General features: G+C 41.1%; 1 protein-coding gene across 1 annotated transcript; it reads left to right on the forward strand.

Moving 5' to 3' along the window:
• The first annotated feature begins 524 nt into the window (after positions 1-524).
• On the forward strand, positions 525-14,173 carry INHBA (inhibin subunit beta A). The gene is made up of 2 exons (XM_083406881.1): positions 525-1,366; positions 12,593-14,173. Exons 1-2 carry the CDS (start codon positions 979-981, stop codon positions 13,468-13,470), a joined length of 1,266 nt encoding a protein of 421 aa, XP_083263007.1. The 5' UTR covers positions 525-978; the 3' UTR covers positions 13,471-14,173.
• The last annotated feature ends 5,988 nt before the right edge of the window (positions 14,174-20,161 follow it).

Consider the following 20,161-nt stretch of genomic DNA (forward strand, 5'->3'; position numbering starts at 1 on the left):
AAATAGGTTCTGCTTGGGCCTTTCAGTGCCTCTCTGTTTTCAGCAGCTTGGAAATACAGAGCATATTATAAGGACCCAAACAAAAGTTTTGTTTTGCCCTCTTCAGATTCCTTGCCAGTGTTGATAATTCAACAGCATCTAAAAAGGTCTGGACAAGCGGGTTCTGTTATCTACTCCATTCAGAATACAGTAAGATCTTTCCTCTAACGTTCTCCTGCTGCTCAGGTCGCAAATTCCCTAGCACCTCCTTGGAATCCTGTTCTGGCAGAGTCCATAACTCACCGGAAGGCGTTTTAAAGGTCTCTGCCTTCACCTTTTCCTTCCATTCTCACCCTGTTCTGTTAACCTGAGGTACTTTGAAGAAGATGAGAACAGAAAGAAAAGCAAAATATGTCGAGGCTGCAAGGAAAGGAGGGGAAGGGAAACCACAGGACAAATGTGAGACAAGAAAAAGAAAAGAGATTGAAAAGCAGAGGTGGGTCAGGCAGAGAACACATATAAGGGAGAGGTGTGTGTGCCAGAGTGCAGTGAGCATAAGGAAGGCAGCCTGTCAGAATATGTGCTGATCCTCCCCCTTCCTAATCATAGCTTTTACTCACAGACAAAACTCCCTCCCTCTCTCATTCACTCACTCACTTTAGGCCAATCCGTCCTCCTCTCTCTCTCCCTCTCTCTTTCTCATTCTCTCTCTCTCTCTTTTCTCAGTGTTTCTCTCTCCCACTCTGAGACAGAACTCCTCTCACTGACAGTCACAGACATCTATAGCACTTACTGAATTCAGAGAGGGAACCTGCAAACAAAACTTCACAGAAAACTTTTTGTTCTTGTTCCAGAGAATTTGCTGAAGAGGAAGAAAGGAAGAAGAAGAAGGAGAAGGAAGGGAGGGGGACAGATACAAGCAAACTGTGTGTGAAGTGGTGGGGGGAGAAGAAAAGCAGTGCCTTTTAAAAAGGAATCACAACAACTTTTGCTGCCAGGATGCCTTTGCTTCAGAAGAGAGGGTTTTTGTTGGTGCTTTGCTGGATTACAGTGCGGAGTTCCCCGACCCCAGGATCTGAGGGGCACAGTTCAGTCACCGATTGCCCATCATGTGCCCTTGCCACGCTCTCAAAGGATGTGCCCAGCTCTCAGCCTGAGATGGTGGAAGCAGTGAAGAAGCACATTCTGAACATGCTGCATTTGAGGGACAGACCCAACATCACTCAGTCGGTGCCCAAAGCTGCACTTTTTAACGCCATCAAGAAACTCCATGTGGGGAAAGTGAGAGAGGATGGCTTTGTGGAAATAGAGGATGACATTGGAAGAAAAACAGAAATGAATGAACTTGTGGAGCAAACTTCAGAGATCATAACGTTTGCAGAATCAGGTGGGTGCTGTGGCAGGGGGTGGGAACTCAACTTGAATAGGTCTCAGTCAGAATTGCAATTAACTTTGCTTTTCTTTGCAACAGTAATACTCTTTGTGAGGTTACAGGTTGAGAGAAGGGGGAGAGTGAAAGCATGGAGGGATTTGGGTCTCTAGAATTTAGCCTTGGTTTCAGATGCGTTGATTACACTTATGAAATGCAGCCAGCCAGCGAGGAGGGAACTATATACCACTCCTAGGCTGAAATTTTGAGTAAGTGGGTTTGTCTCCCTGGTACATTTGTGAAAAGAACAGATAAACAGTAGACTATTGAGGGTGATGATTGAAAATGAAAAACAGAGACAGGAACAGACAAATAGGGCAGGCACTGTGAAATACTCTGGGCAAAGGAAGACAGCTAAAATCAGTTTTCAAACCCACTCACTGTAAAACCTGTGATTCTGAGAATATGTATGTTTAATGGTACTCAATCAACAGCAAATATTCAGGGCAGCAACAGTGTTAACAGCTACTGTCAGAAAACCTCAATAGTAACTGGGACAAATAGTTGTGAACAAACCAAATTGTAAAGCTGACATTTGCACACTGAGGGAAAGGGTAGGGGAGGAAATATGGTATTTCTAAGTGCTCCTTGCCAAAGAATGCAACATTGATAAGGTGCATTTTTAAAAGAAAAGGCATTGTCATATCAATTCTCTGATCATACCTATGACAGGGTACATAGAGAATTACTTACTTCACCATTAAATAGTAAGCGTATGCATGTGCCTGATGCTTTCTATATGCGTATTATGCTAAATGTTAACCCTGGTACTTAACATGTATGTGTGTTTTTGCATGCGTGTGTGTGCATATTCAGATTTACCTGTCTATGCCAATAGTTATTTAATCCACATAGGTTTAAAACGGCTACTGAAAACTTTCCAGAAATTAATTGTGTTGCCTAGTTAAAGCATTTTCCCCCTGTTGCCAAGACAGCTTGCAAGGAATGTCATTGTTTTGCTTGGTACAGCATATGGTAGGCAAAGTATGCACAGGCACACTGAGCATTTTTGTTTAAAAGTTTGCTGCAGCAATATAAACAATTAAGACAACTCTCAGAGTTTCCAGTCCTGAAAACCTGTTGACTCAGATGTTCTGTTTGCATAAAAAGACATGCAGAGAATCATGCGTGGTTTTAAGAGCAGATATTCCTGCTGCTAGCTGCATGAGTTCCAACTATACAAGAAGCCCTGGTGGTTGGTGTCCTTGTAAATCTTATCATACCAATTGTTTGTCTGGTAGGGGAATAATGATGATGATGATGATGATGATGATGATGATGATGAAAAGCACACTCTACTTTTCAAAAGATGAGTAGAATGTCTCAGTGCCTGTGATCATGTGGAGGTACTCAATTAAGGAGTGAACATTCAGAAGCACAGAAATTGCTAGCCCATCTGATGGACAGATTTTGCATCCAGTTTACCGCAGCACCAGGCTGAGGGGAAAGACACATGGAATGAGCTGTGGTTTTGAGGCACTGTGTGAGTTCCAGTAGTTTGCCCTGTATCTGCTTAAACCAGGCTCCAAAGGCAACAGTGACACGCTTTAACAGCGACACCCACTCCAATTGGCTTACAGAGTCACATGATTAATATTAGCTGTGCCATTGCCCAGAAAGTGTCCAATAGTCCAGCTACTCATCCCCCCCCCCCCAATCTGCGAGCTACCAAACAGTCAAACTACTCCAGCTTGTATTTTGAGGAAGCATTGGTATTGGCAACTACATTAATTTCACACTCTTCCTGCTGCCAGTAGAGCACACCAGGGGTCACTATATTTTGGGCGTTTCTGCCCCATTTATACATCTGCTCCAGCCCCTCTGGAAGCATTTTTCTGTGTGTGTTTCACAAAACATCTAAATTATATTTTTCCTTCTCATCTCATTCTCCCTGCCAATTTCTTTGAAACACTGAGATATTAATGCTAAGGGAGATGTTGTGGGACTTGCTGGAAAAAAGAATTTTACATAAAACCTAGACTACTATTCAGTGACTCAGTCATACAGTGGCCCATATGGGCTTAAGCCAGTATCTCGAGGTCATGATTGCTGGTTGCATATTATTCCATAACTAGGTCAACTATTCAGTCTTTTTCTCAGCCACTATCCACAGTTCTTATATTTGTTACAAGTATTAACCTTCTTAAATGCTTTCCCTTCATGAGGGTAGGTGTCCAATACTAAAATAGTGCTGGTGTCTTCTGATCACTCCTATGGAAGTGACAGGAAAATCTAGCCGTCCGCCTAATGTCAAGAAAGAGGTCTGCAAGGGCAGGGATCTGTTGGGGATCATGAGTGGTCAAAACCAAATCTGTGGTGTGTTCCAACTGTGTTTGAGTTGAATGGTATACTGTGGGAAATATTACTCCTCAGTAGCATTTTACTCATGTCGTGGTTCCTCAAGCAACCATTGTCTGAAAGGGAGGCAGTAGAGAATCAATAGAAGTGAATGGCAACATGTTCTATAGTTTTGTCAACCGATGAAAATAGAAGTAGTCTAAAGTGCTCTAATTTAACTGTCTCATCACTCCCAGGAAGTATGCAGCAGTTGCGCTACTGATATTAGAAGAATCATTTCATCTTTTATATTTAGGTATCTTCCAAGATGCCATATACAAATCTGACAAATGACAGGCACATGTGTACAGCTTTCAATTTTCCTCTTTGGACTAGCACAGATTAAACAGGAGAACGTTCTAGATTAGAAGATGCGGGGAACACGAGGGCCAAAGGTGAATATACTGACTCCGTCCCAAAACACAGGGGTTGTCTGCTCCAGGTGATCAAGAAAATTGTGAAAAGGTGCCACTCACATTCTAGGCCTTTGTGGAAACAAATGCCTTCAAATGTGGACAAGACGTTTTCCCTGTGCCAGGGAAAATGGGTTCTAGTGAGATATTCAAGTTATAATGTTTATAATAACACAGTTAACAAAAAAGAGTTGAATTTTTAAAATAAATTTTCATTAGTAAGGCAAAACAACATTTCTGCATCAGTTATGCAGTAAGTTAACTAAATCAGAGGCATAACTTTGGCATTTTGGGGGAAAGAATAAATACTATTTGCTGAAAATAATCAATAATGGTTTGTTGATACAGCAGCCAATTATAAATTAATTTTGTTGGCCACTGTTTGGCCAATGTTAGCAGTCCAGTCACCACCTACATTTGCCAATGGGGTTGCTAGGAGTAGGCGACACTGACATTCCAGTGACTGTGATCAGTGGTTAGACAAGAATCAATAGAAATTGTGATCCAGGCTTTTATCAGTTATAGCCTGAAGCTGAGCAGGGTTTCTCAGAAATAAGTTCCATTCATTTTAGTAGTACCTGAAACCCAGTAAAAAATAAACAGGACTCCAGTCTGTGTTACATATCTTTTTTGCTTTTTTAAGATTTATTAGCAAAGGGGGGGGGGGAGTAGATACATCTTTTAAACGAATTAAATGAAAAGTACTGGAAGTGGGAGAAAGAGAAAATTTTAGTCTTTAGAACGAAGGTTTCATTCATTTTTTAAATGATCTCTTTTTCTGGGGGTTCAATTTTTAAAAATTCTGAATAGAAAATCAAATAGCCACTAGAGGGCATACTCCAAAGGCTTTTCCCCATCAACTTCATGCTACCTATAAATTTCTTTTGCCCAATTGGCTCTGCAGCATAAAGACTCTGGTGCTTCTCTGTAGCTCATCTGACAATCTTATTTCCCGCACAAAGCATAAAAAGCACCAGAATAGTGAACTTCAGGGAGAATGTGATATAATGAGAAAGAGCAGAGAGAAAGAGAGAAAGAGAAGATAAAGTTGATAGGCCCAGAGACTAAAGTATAAGATATTTATTAAGGTCACAGTAGTGTGTTTTTGACAAGACACTGAGAAATCTATTTATGATTTATAGGCTGGGCTGGCTGGTTGCTGTTGTTGTCATTACGACGTTTCTAAAATGGTCCTCCTTTGCTTTACAACCTGGAATCTTTTGAACACCAAATTTATTTTCTTTTGCTGCAAGGAATAAATCCACTTCCAGTGAATCTGCTTGAAAGAAATTTAATTGGCGCCCAGTTGTGAATCTACTTAATTGAAATATAATTGGAAACCAGTTGTTTCCCCTTCAAAACTTTTTAAATCTGAGAGCGATAGGAAATACATTGGTGAATGGGGCCGTGGGAGGCTAGCATGCAAGTACGAAGTTCCCCTAGAAGGAATGTGCCAGGGCATGCCCTCGAGAGCCTATGTGCATGTCTTTGAGTCCACATAGATGGGAGCATGTCATTGCAGGGAGACATAGGAAATGGTGGGTGCTTGGAATCGCTTGAAAAGGCCAAGAGCATTTTTTTTTCCTTCCTGGGGTGGGAGGAGGCATTTAGGAGTTTTGCCTCACTCTTGACATCTACTTCAATGCCTGCATATAGACTGGGGAGGTGTTTCCCTCTAGCGAACTTGGCAGCTCCAAAACAAAGACTATGTTTTTGTTTTAAAAACCAGGTCACCATCCCTAGCATGGTGTACTCAGTTCATCTAAACTGTTAGCTTATAACAGGGCAATTGTGATCCTAACTAGAGGTCTAGACTAGAGGTCAAGGTCATTCTTCTGTGTCCTGTTGCTCTCTCCCACCATCCTCAGTTGGCTTCTCCGAAGGCAGAACAAACACCTGAGCTGCAGGAAGCAGAGATAAAACCGGTACTGCTGCTATTGCTGCCACCCTCCACGCGGTCTTTCTCCTATGCTTCTAAGTGTCTGAGGCTTGGCCCCAGAGTCACACGACCTTCCTTGTTGCATTGCAGATTTGGATGTGCTAGGATGTTAACTTCACGTGTCTACTGCTGCTTCTTGGGCCCTGCTGCTCTCTTCAACTTCCAGATCTTGAGAAAGCCCCAGCACATTAAGAAGGGAAAATTTCACTGTGGGTAATCATCACCCCGTGATGCTATAATGCATGTGTGTCAAGGGTGAGGCGGCAGCAGCAGCCACTGAAGGAAAATGGGTAGACAAAGGCAGCATGAGAGACTGGGAAACAGACAGAGGTATGGCAGGGACTAGCAGACCACCTTTGAGAAGAAATAGGGCTCCAAATAAATGCATTAGCGTACGCACGATTGGGTGTGTGACTGTGGATTAAGGCTCACACATCTTCCATCTATCTGTGCAACAATGTTAAACCAGCCTCCGTGTGAAGTTGGCACGCACACACACACGTTTGTAAATGTTTTTATTCTGGATGTGTGTCCACACATTCAAAGCGGAGATGGGTGGTGCTGAAGCAATGGAGATCTGTATTGACTAATATGGGGGCAATTCCAACCCGTTTAAAAGCCATTTCAACTCTTTTTATTCACTAGAGTGAGTTCATGATAGTCTTCCAATAAGGCTGTCGTTACTGGAAACCTCAGTTGCCATGGTGGTGGCAGAGAACCAATGGAGCCAAGACAGCGGGTGGAGGCCAAACCTGGAGCCCAGCGTTGCACGAGTGCCGCTGGGCACTCACAGTCTGGGACCAGTGGAACCTTGCTTCCAAGTGAACATGCAGAGAGCTGTGCTGTTAGTCTCATTAACTTCAGTGGGTTGGAACTAGAGATTTGTTGAGTGGAGTTTTGCCAGTAGACAGTTGAAGGACCCCCGTCCAGGAACAGTATGGAAGGTGGGTGAAGGAAGCTGCAGGAGGAAGGAGAAAATTGACAGAATTCCCTCCCCTTCTGCTTCCACGAGTGAGAGCCTTCATTGATTCACTAGTCTGCCTGCAAATGAAAATAATGCTTTCATTTGCAAAAGGACTGCTCTAGATCCCAGACAGACAGACAGACTTAAATAAGAGGAACTTTTTTAGATTGGGCCCCAAAACCATCTCTGGTAGTGATGGAAATGTCATGTGAATCTCTTGTGTAAGCAGCGTAAAAGGTCACAGCCGACTGCAATTATGTGGCAGGCCCATTCCACTTCCCTGCTGCAGTCTCCTGTCTCCTGTAAAATGAACCACAACCAAGACTTAAGCGTTTGCCTTTCTTTTGCAAGATAAAAGAAGGAACGAGAACAATACTTAGGTAGCTTGTCTGGAAGGATGAGAGAACTCTTAGGCACTTCAGGATAGGGCAAGATGGGGAGAATGGCCAACGAGAGGAATCTTGTTATGCAGCTGCTTTCTGAAGACAGAATTTATGGTTAGTGAGAAACCGTGAATAGCACAAACTATGTTTCAGCCCTAGTTTCAAGTTCTTTAACAATGGCTCTGCTCTGCCTTCCAAATACAGTGGTACCTCGGGTTAAGTACTTAAATCGTTCCGGAGGCCCGATCTTAACCTGAAACTGTTCTTAACCTGAGGTACCGCTTTAGCTAATGGGGCCTCCTGCTGCTGCTGCACGATTTCTGTTCTCATCCTGAAGCAAAGTTCCTAACCCAAGGTACTATTTCTGGGTTAGAAGAGTCTGTAACCTGAAGCGTATGTAACCTGAGGTACCACTGTATACTTATCTCCTTGGCTCTGGGGGTCACATAACTCCATACTTTCCAGCATTTCTCTGGCGAAAACAGGGACGTCTTAAGACATTCTGGGATCAAATAAGAAATTGGGATGGCTTCTGTCAATCTGGGACCATCCCTGGGAAATAGGGGCACTTGGAGGGTCTGCAAGAGCACTTTCTCCCCTGAGATTCCTAGAAATTGGTGTTCAGAAGCATTATGCCTCTTGTTAAGCAAAGTTCTTAACCCGAGGTTCTATTTCTGGGTTAGCAGAGTCTGTAACCTGAGGCGTATGTAACCTGAAGCGTCTGTAACCCGAGGTACCATTGTATCAGCTGCTGGAACCCCAACAAAGGGGAGAGATGGTCATGTGTTCATGTTCTGCTCCTTGCTTTGCCACAGGCATCTGGTTGGCCACTGTGGGAACAGGATGCTGGACTAGATGGGCCCAATCCACCAGCCTCTTCTTAGGTTTACTTTGCCATTGTGCTTTTAGCTTCCCTGTTGGCGAGCTCTTGCTCAATATTTTAATCAGTTTTATTTAGGGCAGAGGATGTTTAAATGTTGGTAGAATCATTCAAGTTTTTGGGTGTATAATAACTTCTGTAACCCAGTACAAGAAATTATACATATTAACTAGCTGATCATACCTAGAAGTTGTTTGCGTTTACCATACATGCCTTTATATCATGCATCTTCAGAACCATGCATGCTAATGGAGTTTAGCTGCCAGGAATATGAGATAAGTCAAATGTCTGTGTAAGATCAGAAATGTTCATGTCACACCAGACACTAGCCTATTTGCATTATCAAGCAGCATGTGGCATGGAAACTGAGTGTGCATAGTGGGTTTCCAATGTTATTTTTTTCTTTGTCAAACTCTAGCATGATTAGGAATGCCACTCAGAGTGGGATCTTGTAGATGGAGAATGGGACCTGCCTATCAGTTGCTCCCATTGAATCCAATGGGATCTATGGGTTGCAGTTGACAACAGTGTTGGGAAAGTGAAAATCTATTCCCTAATAAAATCAGAGTCATCCAGGGCAGGAGGAAGGTTTACTTCTGGTTTACTTATGAGAAGTGGGCAACTGTCCATTTCAGTTTCTTGCAGCTTCTCATTTTTCCACTCTTATGTTCAGTTTGCTCCATTTTCACATCAATCTGACATTATTATATTATATTATATTATATTATATTATATTATTATATATTTTCACAAAAATATCATTATGTTAGTGCATATGTCTGCAAATATATACGTTTTATATGCATTTTTTTTGCTAATATACACATTAATGCAAGCAATTTCCCCCACTATAATTGTGTTTGCATTTTCACTAATATAAGCATTTTTATCCAGGCTCTCCCCTAATAAATGTTCTTTTTTGGTAAACATTTTTGGTTGGAGAAGTGTGAATTTGGTTTGCTTTGGTTTGCTTATTGTCCTGGGAAGTGTGTATTAGGTAAAATCATATTAAAATGCAATCCACACAGAATTCATCCAATAATAATAATAATAATAATAATAATAATAATAATAATAATAATAATTTTATTATTATACCCTACCCATCTGGCTGGGTTGCTCCAGCCACTCTGGGTGGCTTCCAACACACAATGATCATGTGACTAAGCTACAATTTAGCCCTATGTGAAAGAAGATTAAGGGCTGAACTTGGGGACAACATCACCATTGTAAGAATAAACTTGCCCTCTGGTGTGTGGCTGTGTGACACTGACAGTCCTTGCAAAGGATCTGCAATAAATGTTTAGTTAATGGTACAGATAACATGCTGCGTTCAGAAAGGGCCATTCCTGGCCAAGTGTTTTGAACTAGCCATTTCTCAACAGCTCCTGTTCTGTTATAAGAAACTATATTATAAATCACACACATTTCATTGTCACCTGCGGAATGAGATAAGGAGCGAAGAGGAGGGTGCCTTTGAATGCATTTGCACTATTTACATAGTGCATGCACATGCAGGTGTGTGTGTATTTATTAACCAGTCAGTCTGATGTTTAATGTTTGCCACTATTGTCCATTACGATACAACTAAGAAAAGCAAACCAAGATAATCCAATAATAGATTAAAACAAAAAAAGATTTCAGAAACAAATATAGATAGTTCAAGTGTGGCGAACCTTTGGCCCTCCAGATGTTGCTGAACTAAAACTTACATCGTCCTAACGATGGGCCATACTTGCTGGGCCTTGTGGGAGCTGCAGTTAAGTCACATCTGGCAGGCCAAAGGTTCCCCACAAAGATAGAAAACGCCTGTAAACACAGCCCAAAAGCATGCTACTGTAAAACCAACAGCTTACCTCATTTTTTTGGGGGGGGGGGGGTATTTGCTTACAGTGCAAAATGGAACAACTTAAAACAGACGTGAATAATTACAAAATTTAAGTAGCAAGGCGTTTTTACACTGAATAGTTTTTCCATTTGCAAATTTAAGAAACATACATAAAAGGGTAAACTCTACCATCACAGTAGAAAACAGAATTACTTCTATTTGGAAAAAAGACTGTTATAATTTAAACCCTTGAACTGATTTTAAGTGTATTAGATGCTATTTTGTTGCCTTATAATTTCCACCCTCATTTTTCTAAACAACTGAGACCAAACTGAGAAGGTAAATTCATACTTCTACATTAAGTGGCTGAGAAAAGTCACCAGGAGATATGGGTCACATTGTCATTAATATGCACATAAAAAACACAGGTCTGTCATTTCTTTCCTCTGGCAAACAGCCTTCCCAGGCAGGCAGTGGGAATCCTGGACAGGTGTCTGGAAGATGGAGCAGTTTTGGGATGGATGCAGCTGAATAAGCTTAAACTGAATCCTGATAAGATGGAGGTGCTGCAAATTAGGAAGCCATCTGATGGGGCTGGAAATACACTGCCAACTGCGGGTTGGATTGCATTCCTCCAGTAAAGACCAAGTTTGTAGTCTGCTGGATCTGATACTAATGGGGAATTGCAGGTGGAGCTGATGCCAAGGAGAGTTTTATACCACCTAAACCTAGAATAGAACCTGTGGCTTTATATCGGTCAAACCTAGTTGTGGTTACCCATGGACTAGTTACACCCAAACTTGATGGGACTGACTTTGAAGATGGTTTGGAAACCTCAGTTGGTGCAAAATGAAGCTGCATGAATGAGGGCCAGGAATTCCAAGCACATGATACCAATTTGCACCAGTTGCACTGGTTACTAGTGTATTTCTGAGCTTAAGTCTAGGTGCTTGTGTAAACTTGGAAAGCCTAAATGGTTTGTAGCTGGCTTATCTCAAGGGCCATCTTCCTGTTTGTTTTTTAAGATTGACTACCAAGACCCACCTCAAGTGCCCACAAGTTTGGTTTATGAGGTTGATGCACACAATGGATAGGGTGGAATGGGGGGTGGCCCCATGGCTGTGGAACTCCCATCCTATGAAACTATGAAAACGCCCGTCGGTGCAGGCCTTCAGAAGTGCCTTGAAGACTCATTTGTTTCAATGTTTCTAAGCCATTGATTTGGTACTTGTGATTCTAGATTCTATCTTGTTCTTTTTACCACCCAACTGCATATCTGTTGGATCTATTTTAGAGGTATATGGGGGGGGGGGACACCAGGCTATAAAATCTATAAATAAATTATGAATAACAATAAAATTTCCTACTAGCTTCAGGGGTTGGAGGGAATTTTGTGTGCAGTGATCTGATTCATACAAAATATAATGTGTGGGACACACATTACATCATGATGACATTTGGGGCTTTGGCTGTATCTGATCCTTTGGACTACAGACAGTTGGGGAAATGGCAAGGTCTTAATCATGCTCTCTGCCCCAGGCAAACTGACCAACATATTAGCTTGCCCACTGGTGCATTAAAAAGCCTACTACTAAACATTTATATATTGCTTTTGTTGACTTGGCTGTAGCTTTTGAGTCAGTTGACAAAACTGGTTTTGGCATAAATTAGTCAATACTAATGTTGTCAAGAGTGTTTTATGCTTGCTCCAAGAAGTCCATAAAAACATGCCTTCCAGAATAAGAGTGCGGATTTCCAGTTCTCTGGGTGACACGGTTGCAATGAACGGAAGGTTGAAACAATGGTGTCCTCTAGCTCCATTGCTCTTGAATCTTTATCTTAGTACTGCACTTGTGAGAATACCAAACAGCTAAAGAAATGCATATGATATAAGATTGTCACACCCATAAATAAATTTGTGAAGCAAACATTCACGAGTGGAACTGTGCATGTAAACTGATAAATATATAATTAAATGTGATGATCCTATTGTTTTAGCTGAACATGAAAATTCCTGTTCATTCAGCTGTGAACTTCTTACCTGAAAGCACTCTTAGAATGCTGGTCACTGTGTGACTTAGGTACTAGGTGTGCGAAGAAATCCACCTACATATTTAAGGATTTCCTCGGCCTAGGCCAAGATCTGCATGGCAACAATCTATGACCCACAAGGAAGGGTGAAATACAATGTAAGGACTTGCAAATGGTGTGTTGAATTATGCATGGCTAGGTGCTTTTCCCAAGCTCAGTGTCTTGTCTTACTGGCCCCCTATATATATACCCAATGCCAATGACAGCAAGGGGGGGGGGCAGAAAAATCAAACCTACTGTTTTAGCTTAGGAAATGTTAGAGCATCACAGTGTCATTTAAATTTCAGAATAGAAATTATTCTGTCATTGCTAATTAGTTTTCCCCATCTCTGTATCTTTCCCATTGTAGGTCCTGCCAAGAAAATGCTGCACTTTGAAATTTCCAAGGAAGGCAGCGAGCTATCAGTAGTGGCTCAAGCTGATGTGTGGCTGTTTCTCAAAGTCTCTAAAGCAAATCGAACCAGGACAAAAGTGACCATCCGCCTATACCAGCAGCAGAGACTGCTGCTAAAGCGCAACTCCCAAGGGGTGGATGAGGATGGAGGTTTGAAGGGAGAAAAAGGTGAAATCCTCATCTCTGAAAAAGCAGTGGACACTCGCAAAAGTACCTGGCACATTTTCCCAGTCTCCAGCAGCGTCCAACACCTCCTGGATCAAGGAAAGAATTCCCTGGATGTGCGGATTGCTTGTGATCAGTGCCAAGAAACTGGAGCCAGCCTGGTGCTGTTGGGAAAGAGGAAAAAAAAGGAAGAAGATGTAGAAGGGAGGGAAGGTAGTGAAAGCACGGGAGAAGAGGAGAAGGAACAATCACACAGGCCTTTCCTGATGATGCTTGCCAGACATTCAGAGGATCGCCAGCACAGACGGCGGAGGCGAGGTCTTGAGTGCGATGGCAAAGTCAACATCTGCTGCAAGAAGCACTTCTTTGTTAGCTTCAAAGACATTGGCTGGAATGACTGGATCATCGCCCCACCAGGCTACCACGCCAACTACTGTGAAGGAGACTGCCCCAGTCATATTGCAGGAACATCGGGTTCAACGCTCTCTTTCCACTCCACTGTTATCAACCACTACCGCATGAGAGGCCACAGTCCTTTCTCCAACCTCAAGTCCTGTTGTGTACCCACCAAGTTGCGGCCCATGTCTATGCTCTACTATGATGATGGGCAGAATATAATAAAAAAGGACATCCAGAACATGATTGTGGAAGAGTGTGGGTGTTCATAGGTGTGTGTGCGCAAGTGGCACACCCATGCTCACATACATGTTTGGGACTGCCTTTCTACCAATTTGAAGAAGACCATTAAAGAATACAACGTACGAGGGAAGACCAAGTGGGTCTAGCCTTTCCAAACAAAACAGCCACATTTCTAAAACAGAAGCATTCAGTGTTCAAAAAACAACAAGAGAGACAGACAAAGGAAAGAAGAATGGCGTTGTTCTCCAGGGCTTGGATGAGGAACATTCAGATGGTGCGGGCAAGGGCATTTCCTATCTTATATGCTCCATATTTTATTACGTAGTATTTTCACACTTTATCAACAACAAGGGGAGGTATGTGTCCCTTCCCTATATTACCTATGCATTCAAGCCCTGACAGCAGCTCGCCTAAAAAATGCAGCAGTTTGGATGCTAAGTCCAAAATGGTATTAAAATGCCCAGAAAAGCCATGTGTATGAACACTACATTCACTGGCACTTTTTGCTCCCATCCGTTTACCAAGGACGCAGTGAGTGTGCGTGTGTGCTTGTGTGCGTGTGTGTGTGCAGGTTTCTTCTGGCATATGCATGCACAGAGCACACTTGTGTATATATTTTGGTAAAAGGGGACAATAATGCGCAGGTGTACTCACCTTTATCTTCTGCACTATTTTTGCAAAAAAAAGTTTAAAAAAAACTATAAAGAAAGAAAGAAAGAAAATACAAAGTTACATTTCGTAAAGGTGCTTATGACATTAGAACTATGCAACCGAGTTGGTTTGAAACTGTTTACCTGAGAGAGAGAGAGAAAGAAAGAAAGAAAGAAATACCCAGACTTTAAAAAAAAATGGAAGTAACATGTTTAATATTTTTTTTCTTCAATGAGAGATACTTGAAAGGAACATGTTTGTCCAGCTACTGGAGCCAAACATTTCTATATTTTGTAAAAAAGAGAAAAAAAAGAGGTTTTGTTTTTTTAAGAAAAAATGTTTACTATTTGCACTACAAACAATGTTCAACCTGTCTAATCCTTATTTAACAAGTAATTTTGGGGGTGGGGTGGCTGGTGGGGTGGGAATGTGGTTAGGGGTGGAAGGGAGTCAAGAGCTGCACTTATTGTGAGCTATACAAGAACTGCTACAGCACACAAAATAGTTATTTTTATTATAATAATTATTATTATTTTATACCTTTAAGAGAATAGATGTGTACACCAAAGACATTTATGTGAGCCTCTAAGCAGCCTGTTCTTAGCTAGTGTCATTCATAGGTTAGGATCTGGCTTCAAGGGTCGTCAGCAAGGCTGGTTGCATTTGGAAGGGTGTAGATGGTTTCTGGGTGAGCCTGTTCAGTGCCCTGAACACAAACCTGAAGGCTAGATTTGGCTGTGCTATTCAAGCACCCCTAAACTACCCAGGGTGCTTTGAATCCATGTTTGATTTCAGGCCCAACAATAGCTCAGTTGTGAATCCTTCGTATGTACAGCAGCTGTACACTGTCGGAAAACAACTTCCTGTAAGGGGGGGAATCTATATTTGTATATGTATGTATATATACAGTTTAAGCACTTCAGGCTACACTTTTAATGTTCTTAAAAACAATGAATGTTTGTGTGCCAAGCACAGTATATTAAATGTCTTTTTCCCAGTGGAGGAAACTTATTTAAAACCACACTACTCTATATGAAAGGAATATGATCTCAGTATAAACATAGAAAGGTCTAATTTGGATCCACCTTTGCACCTTTCTCCTGCCCTTATCACTGCTGTATCTAGTAGCTCTTGGATAACTTCCCAACATATGCACATTATACCTAAAGGGAGCTGAATAGAGATTGTGCACAACGACTGTGGACTGGGCACATTCATTTGAGGGTGTGAAGAATGCGCACAAACTGATAGCATGAACCGGAAATTTTGCACATTGTCTGATCAACATGCTTTGTTTTTGAGAGATGGGTGTGCACAAAGAGAAAGTTAATTGGGTAATGTGCACATTGTCCTATCAATGGGTACGTTCTCCACTTGAAAACAGTGAACAGGCAGTGCACAAGATTTATATATATGGTGGCTGTGAATATTAACTGGGCAATATGCAAAATGTGTCTGTTCAACACACATTTTCCAAAATCCGTTGTTGATTGCGCAGATTGACTAGGCAGTGTGTGAAATCTCCATGTGTTTTCAATGTGTGCATATTCTTCATGGCTTCTGATAAATGTTGAATAATCACTAGGGTTTATGCATATTCACCAATCAACTCATACTAGCCCCAGCATATGACATTTTAAAAATGGTCACATTTAGAAGAATTCTTAGAGCAAAAGCCTTGGTCAGTGCTGAATGTGTCTGAGGAGACATTGTGGAATCTCTAACATGGTGATATCAAGGGCAGAACTCAAATTGACTTCAGTGGTAGTTAAGATTTTACTCTAAGGGCCAAAGGCCACAAAGCTTTTTTTTTCACAAGCAACACTGCAAGTAAAACCTCATTGCTTTGAAATAATTCTGTGCCGGCAAATTTAGCTTCTGCAGATAAAGCTTTGCCGCTGCTGTCCACCACGCTTTCAGTTTTTGTTGAGGTGAGCTTAAGGAGCCGTTAGGCTAGCAAAGCGCTATAATGTTTCTCCTACTTCTGGCACTAGTCAAATTAATTAATTTTCTAGCACAGTTAGGCCCTGTCTATATTGATAGGGGTGGCATGTTAGCACCTTGAGGGCATGAAAAGCAGGACAATAAATCAGTCGTAGTCCCACCCTCTCCCTACCCTTTTTGCCAGCCAAAACTCGAGCTACCATGATCCAAAGAAGGCAGTGTGTGAGCCTTTTTCTGCACATGACTGCATTGCCAGTGGGGGTGGGAGAAAGAGTGGGCTGGAATGCTGCATTCTGCATGTGGCAATCCACAGGTAGTGCTCATTTCCTAAGATGCAATAGACACCAGCACTCCTAACATCGTGAATCGCCTGTTAGACAGTGAGGAAGAGAGGGTGGGAAATGATACACATTTTGAACCTCATAGAACTAGTAAGGAACCTGTATTTCCATCATGGAGAGTGAGGGAGGGATACAGCAGCAAGGGTGCAGCTTTAAGAAGCATTTGAGGTTCCTTCATGCGGGGTCATAATGTGGTATGTTCATGGGCACATGCAAGCACATTTGTGTGCTTGCATGTATCAAATGAGATGCAAAATAAAGGGAAAAAAGAAAAAGAAAGTTTTCCATTGTCCAGTAAATATCAAAGCACTTGCTTATAGTTAAGTCTAATTTATTCCACAATATTTAGCCTGCATAGTTCAGCTAGCGGGTTGCACAATTATGTAGGTTTTAAAAAAATAAACAAATTAAAAAGCATTTTCTTTCCCCTTTTCAAAATTTGCAAAGAAGAATTCGAATTTTAATCTAATTAGACTACATAAAAATGTATTCCATAAAATAAAAAGGCTTTAAAATTTACATTATTCACAGAATGTTTTTTTAAAAGAAATAATTAAGTAGATAAAAAAGTATTAATGGGGAATGTTCACAAAGAGTGCTCTGAAATTTAAGAAGTGCTTGCTCTTGAATGTTGCTGTGAGAGTATTTACTAATTATTTTGGAAGGCAAGGGAAGATTGAAAATAAGGTGACTGAGCTGAAATCAAATTGGGAACCCTCTATTGTCTTCCCTAGATTTGTATTTGGCATTTTAGTTGTATGTGTATTATCCAAGGTTGCCAGAAATGAAAGCCCCCGAGTGAAGTTGAATAGCTACAAGATTTTCACTGAAGGGTAAATTCCATCAGATATTTTCCTCTTCAAGCAGACGCATTTGGTGGAATTTTTCCTTCAGCAAAGCTCAACACATAGATAAGTCCTCTTAGGGACTAACCGCATCATCCTTAGCATTTCCCTTTATTTACTCATGTGAGCAGCTCCAAAGATATGGCTCACAGTACATATCAACTCAAAAATAAGTGCCTGGCTGCAGGATTGCATCTTTAAAATACAGTTTTGTGGGTTCTCACATAAGGGAAATCTGGAATGGGAAGTAGCCCAGGTCAGAGGGAAAGAAGTTGGTCAGTCTAGTACAGCTTGCAATAGCTAGTGTTCAGATCCCTCCCTAGCTTGCCACGGGCAAATACTAACCTACCTCACAACATCCTTGTGGGGTTAAGGCTGCAGTCCTATGCATACTTACATGGGAGTAAATCCCACTGAATTCAATGGGGCATATTTCTGATTAGACATGTATGCGATTGTGCTGCAAATGAAATAAGACATACCCCTGGTTGTTACAGAAGTAATTATCAATAACATCCATAAAGCCACACCTAGTACTAACAGCCCACACCTTTACTAGTTAATCCCATGTTTCTCACTGCCTCATTGTCATGGACAACAGCATTGACAATTTCATGCTAGCAAAAACCGTATTTATGTTAATTTTGTTTAAAAGGTATTTGGAAAAAACCCAGTTCCTCTGCAACTGAATGCATCCATCCATCCATCTCCCATAGATATTATTAGCTGGCTTTGGAAACCAGAGATACATGTCTCTATGCTCTTCAGTGTCTAATTTATTTATGCATGATTGTTAATGGATGGAGGAAAATAAAAGTTTAGATGTGGTGGATGGTTTTATGGTAAGCATATTGAAAAGAGTGGGAGGTATATAAATTAACAAGCGACTGTTTCTCATCCCTTTCCAGTAGCATTCATACATATGCATACCCCGTTTCCAACTTTGGAGGGCTTCCTCTCTCCTTCATTTGCTACAGTCAGTCATAGGCTTTTGATTTTTAGTTATTCAAAGCAGAGGGAGGTGAAAAAGTACAAGGATAAAGAAAATATGAAATTGGTACATTAATCAAGAGTGACTGTAGTTCCAGTACAACAACAACAACAAAAAGAAGATAATTTGTTTTAATTAAATTGGTATGTCTTCAGAGTTTTAAATTGCTACCACATTTGACATGTTCTTCAAGGCCAAACGGCCTTGGCAACAATAGCGTTTTTTAGGTAGCAATAAGACAAAGTTTGAAGGGTTTTGGGGTTTTTAGAATAAAAAAGTAATGCATTTGTTTGCTATCCATTGTTAGCCCTGCTCAAGTTTTCTGCAGGTCATTATAAATACCACGTCCCCACCTGTTGAGAAAATATGAATATGATATAATAACACTTCTTAAGAACTTGATAGCGTGAGAAGTGTGTCCGTTGCCTTTGGATTAGGAAGAAAGAATGCGTCTGTTTGTAAGAATTACAAAGGCTTGGTGTCGAATCTTCTAAAGCAGCCTTCTCTAACCTAGTACCTCCCAGATGTTTTAAACTACAGCTCCTTTGTGGACATTCCCCTCTCCCTTTCAGTTTTTGGAGCAAACACCATGGTTAGTTATAGTAGCAAAATGAGAGGGACAAATGCCTTCATGAAACTGTAGGGTGCTCCTGAACTCTAAACCATGGTTTAGAGATTAGGAAGCATTACACCTATGCCAAGTTGAAAGGGAGCCAAGTCAAAACCTTGCAGATGCCCAGAAAAAAATGTCTACGACCTTATGAAAGGATGCCTAGCTCTTGACTTCAGGAGGAATGGTCCTATAGCATTCTCTCATTACAGCATTGAAACACAGTATTAATTGTATTGAGACGCAAATACTAACTAAATTTCCCTCACTGGATTATTACAAACATGTAATTTCAAAACTAACAGGAGATTGTTGCTGGTGATACTTGCCAAATCTTTGTACAAAATGAACATTTTATCAGTGAGGGAGAGCTACCTTCCTCCTCTCCATTAGCCATAACTTTATTTTGACCCTTGTCTCACTGAAGTCAGCTTAACAGAGTTATGTTTTACAGCAAGTCTATCACCTAGATCACAAGCCAGATTCTGATACCTTCACTTATACTGAATATCTGCAGCCTACAAATTGCCAATCTCTTTAATGCGCTATCAGTAGGAGAAGGGGAAGGCCAGAAGCCCTTGTGAACATCATATTTCCTTAAGCAGAAGCAATCTACATTTCTAGCATATCTCATTATTTATTTTTTTGATTCAGTGGTTTTTTTTTTTGTTTATTTGCAACAATTTAGTTTTGTATTTAAACTCTTTGAAGGCGAAACTTTGATGATAAAGATATATATGTTGTGTGCGCATGTGCATAAATATACACACAGGTGTACATTTGCCCTGATCCATCGAAAGCTATCTGTGTGAGAGAACGGGTTTCTCTTGCGGAGGTTTCCCCTCTCAATCTACACCTGCATGTGCTGTAGAGAATGGCAGCAGCCATGCCCAGCCCAGATCTCTCAGTCTCTGAGTCAAACTACTGCCTTTCTCCTCCAACTCCTGTAAACAGGTGATCACGTGATCATGTGCTTGGTGGCAAAGGGGAACCCTCACAACTAACAGGAGGCATGGAGCCCAATATGCAGTTCTGCACACGGGGACCTCTGAATCGAGGAAATTATTATATTGGGTTATGCCTGTGTGTATATACAGAGAGGCACATGCACACATCATTCAAGATATATATATCATTCCACGATATATATATATTGAAAACCAAGATGTTATTACATTTTGTTGGGGATTTTAAAAAATGTTTTGTTGCTGTTATTATTGGGTTACATTCCCCCGCCCCGGCATACTACATGCAGTGCTTTAACCAATGTCCATTTGGCTAATGTAATTAAAGTTGTTAATTTATATGAGTACATTTCAACTATGTCATTGTTTTCTT

The sequence above is a fragment of the Podarcis tiliguerta genome, assembly GCF_965153285.1.
Source record: "Podarcis tiliguerta genome assembly, chromosome: 12".
Classification (NCBI taxonomy): Eukaryota; Metazoa; Chordata; class Lepidosauria; order Squamata; family Lacertidae; genus Podarcis; species Podarcis tiliguerta.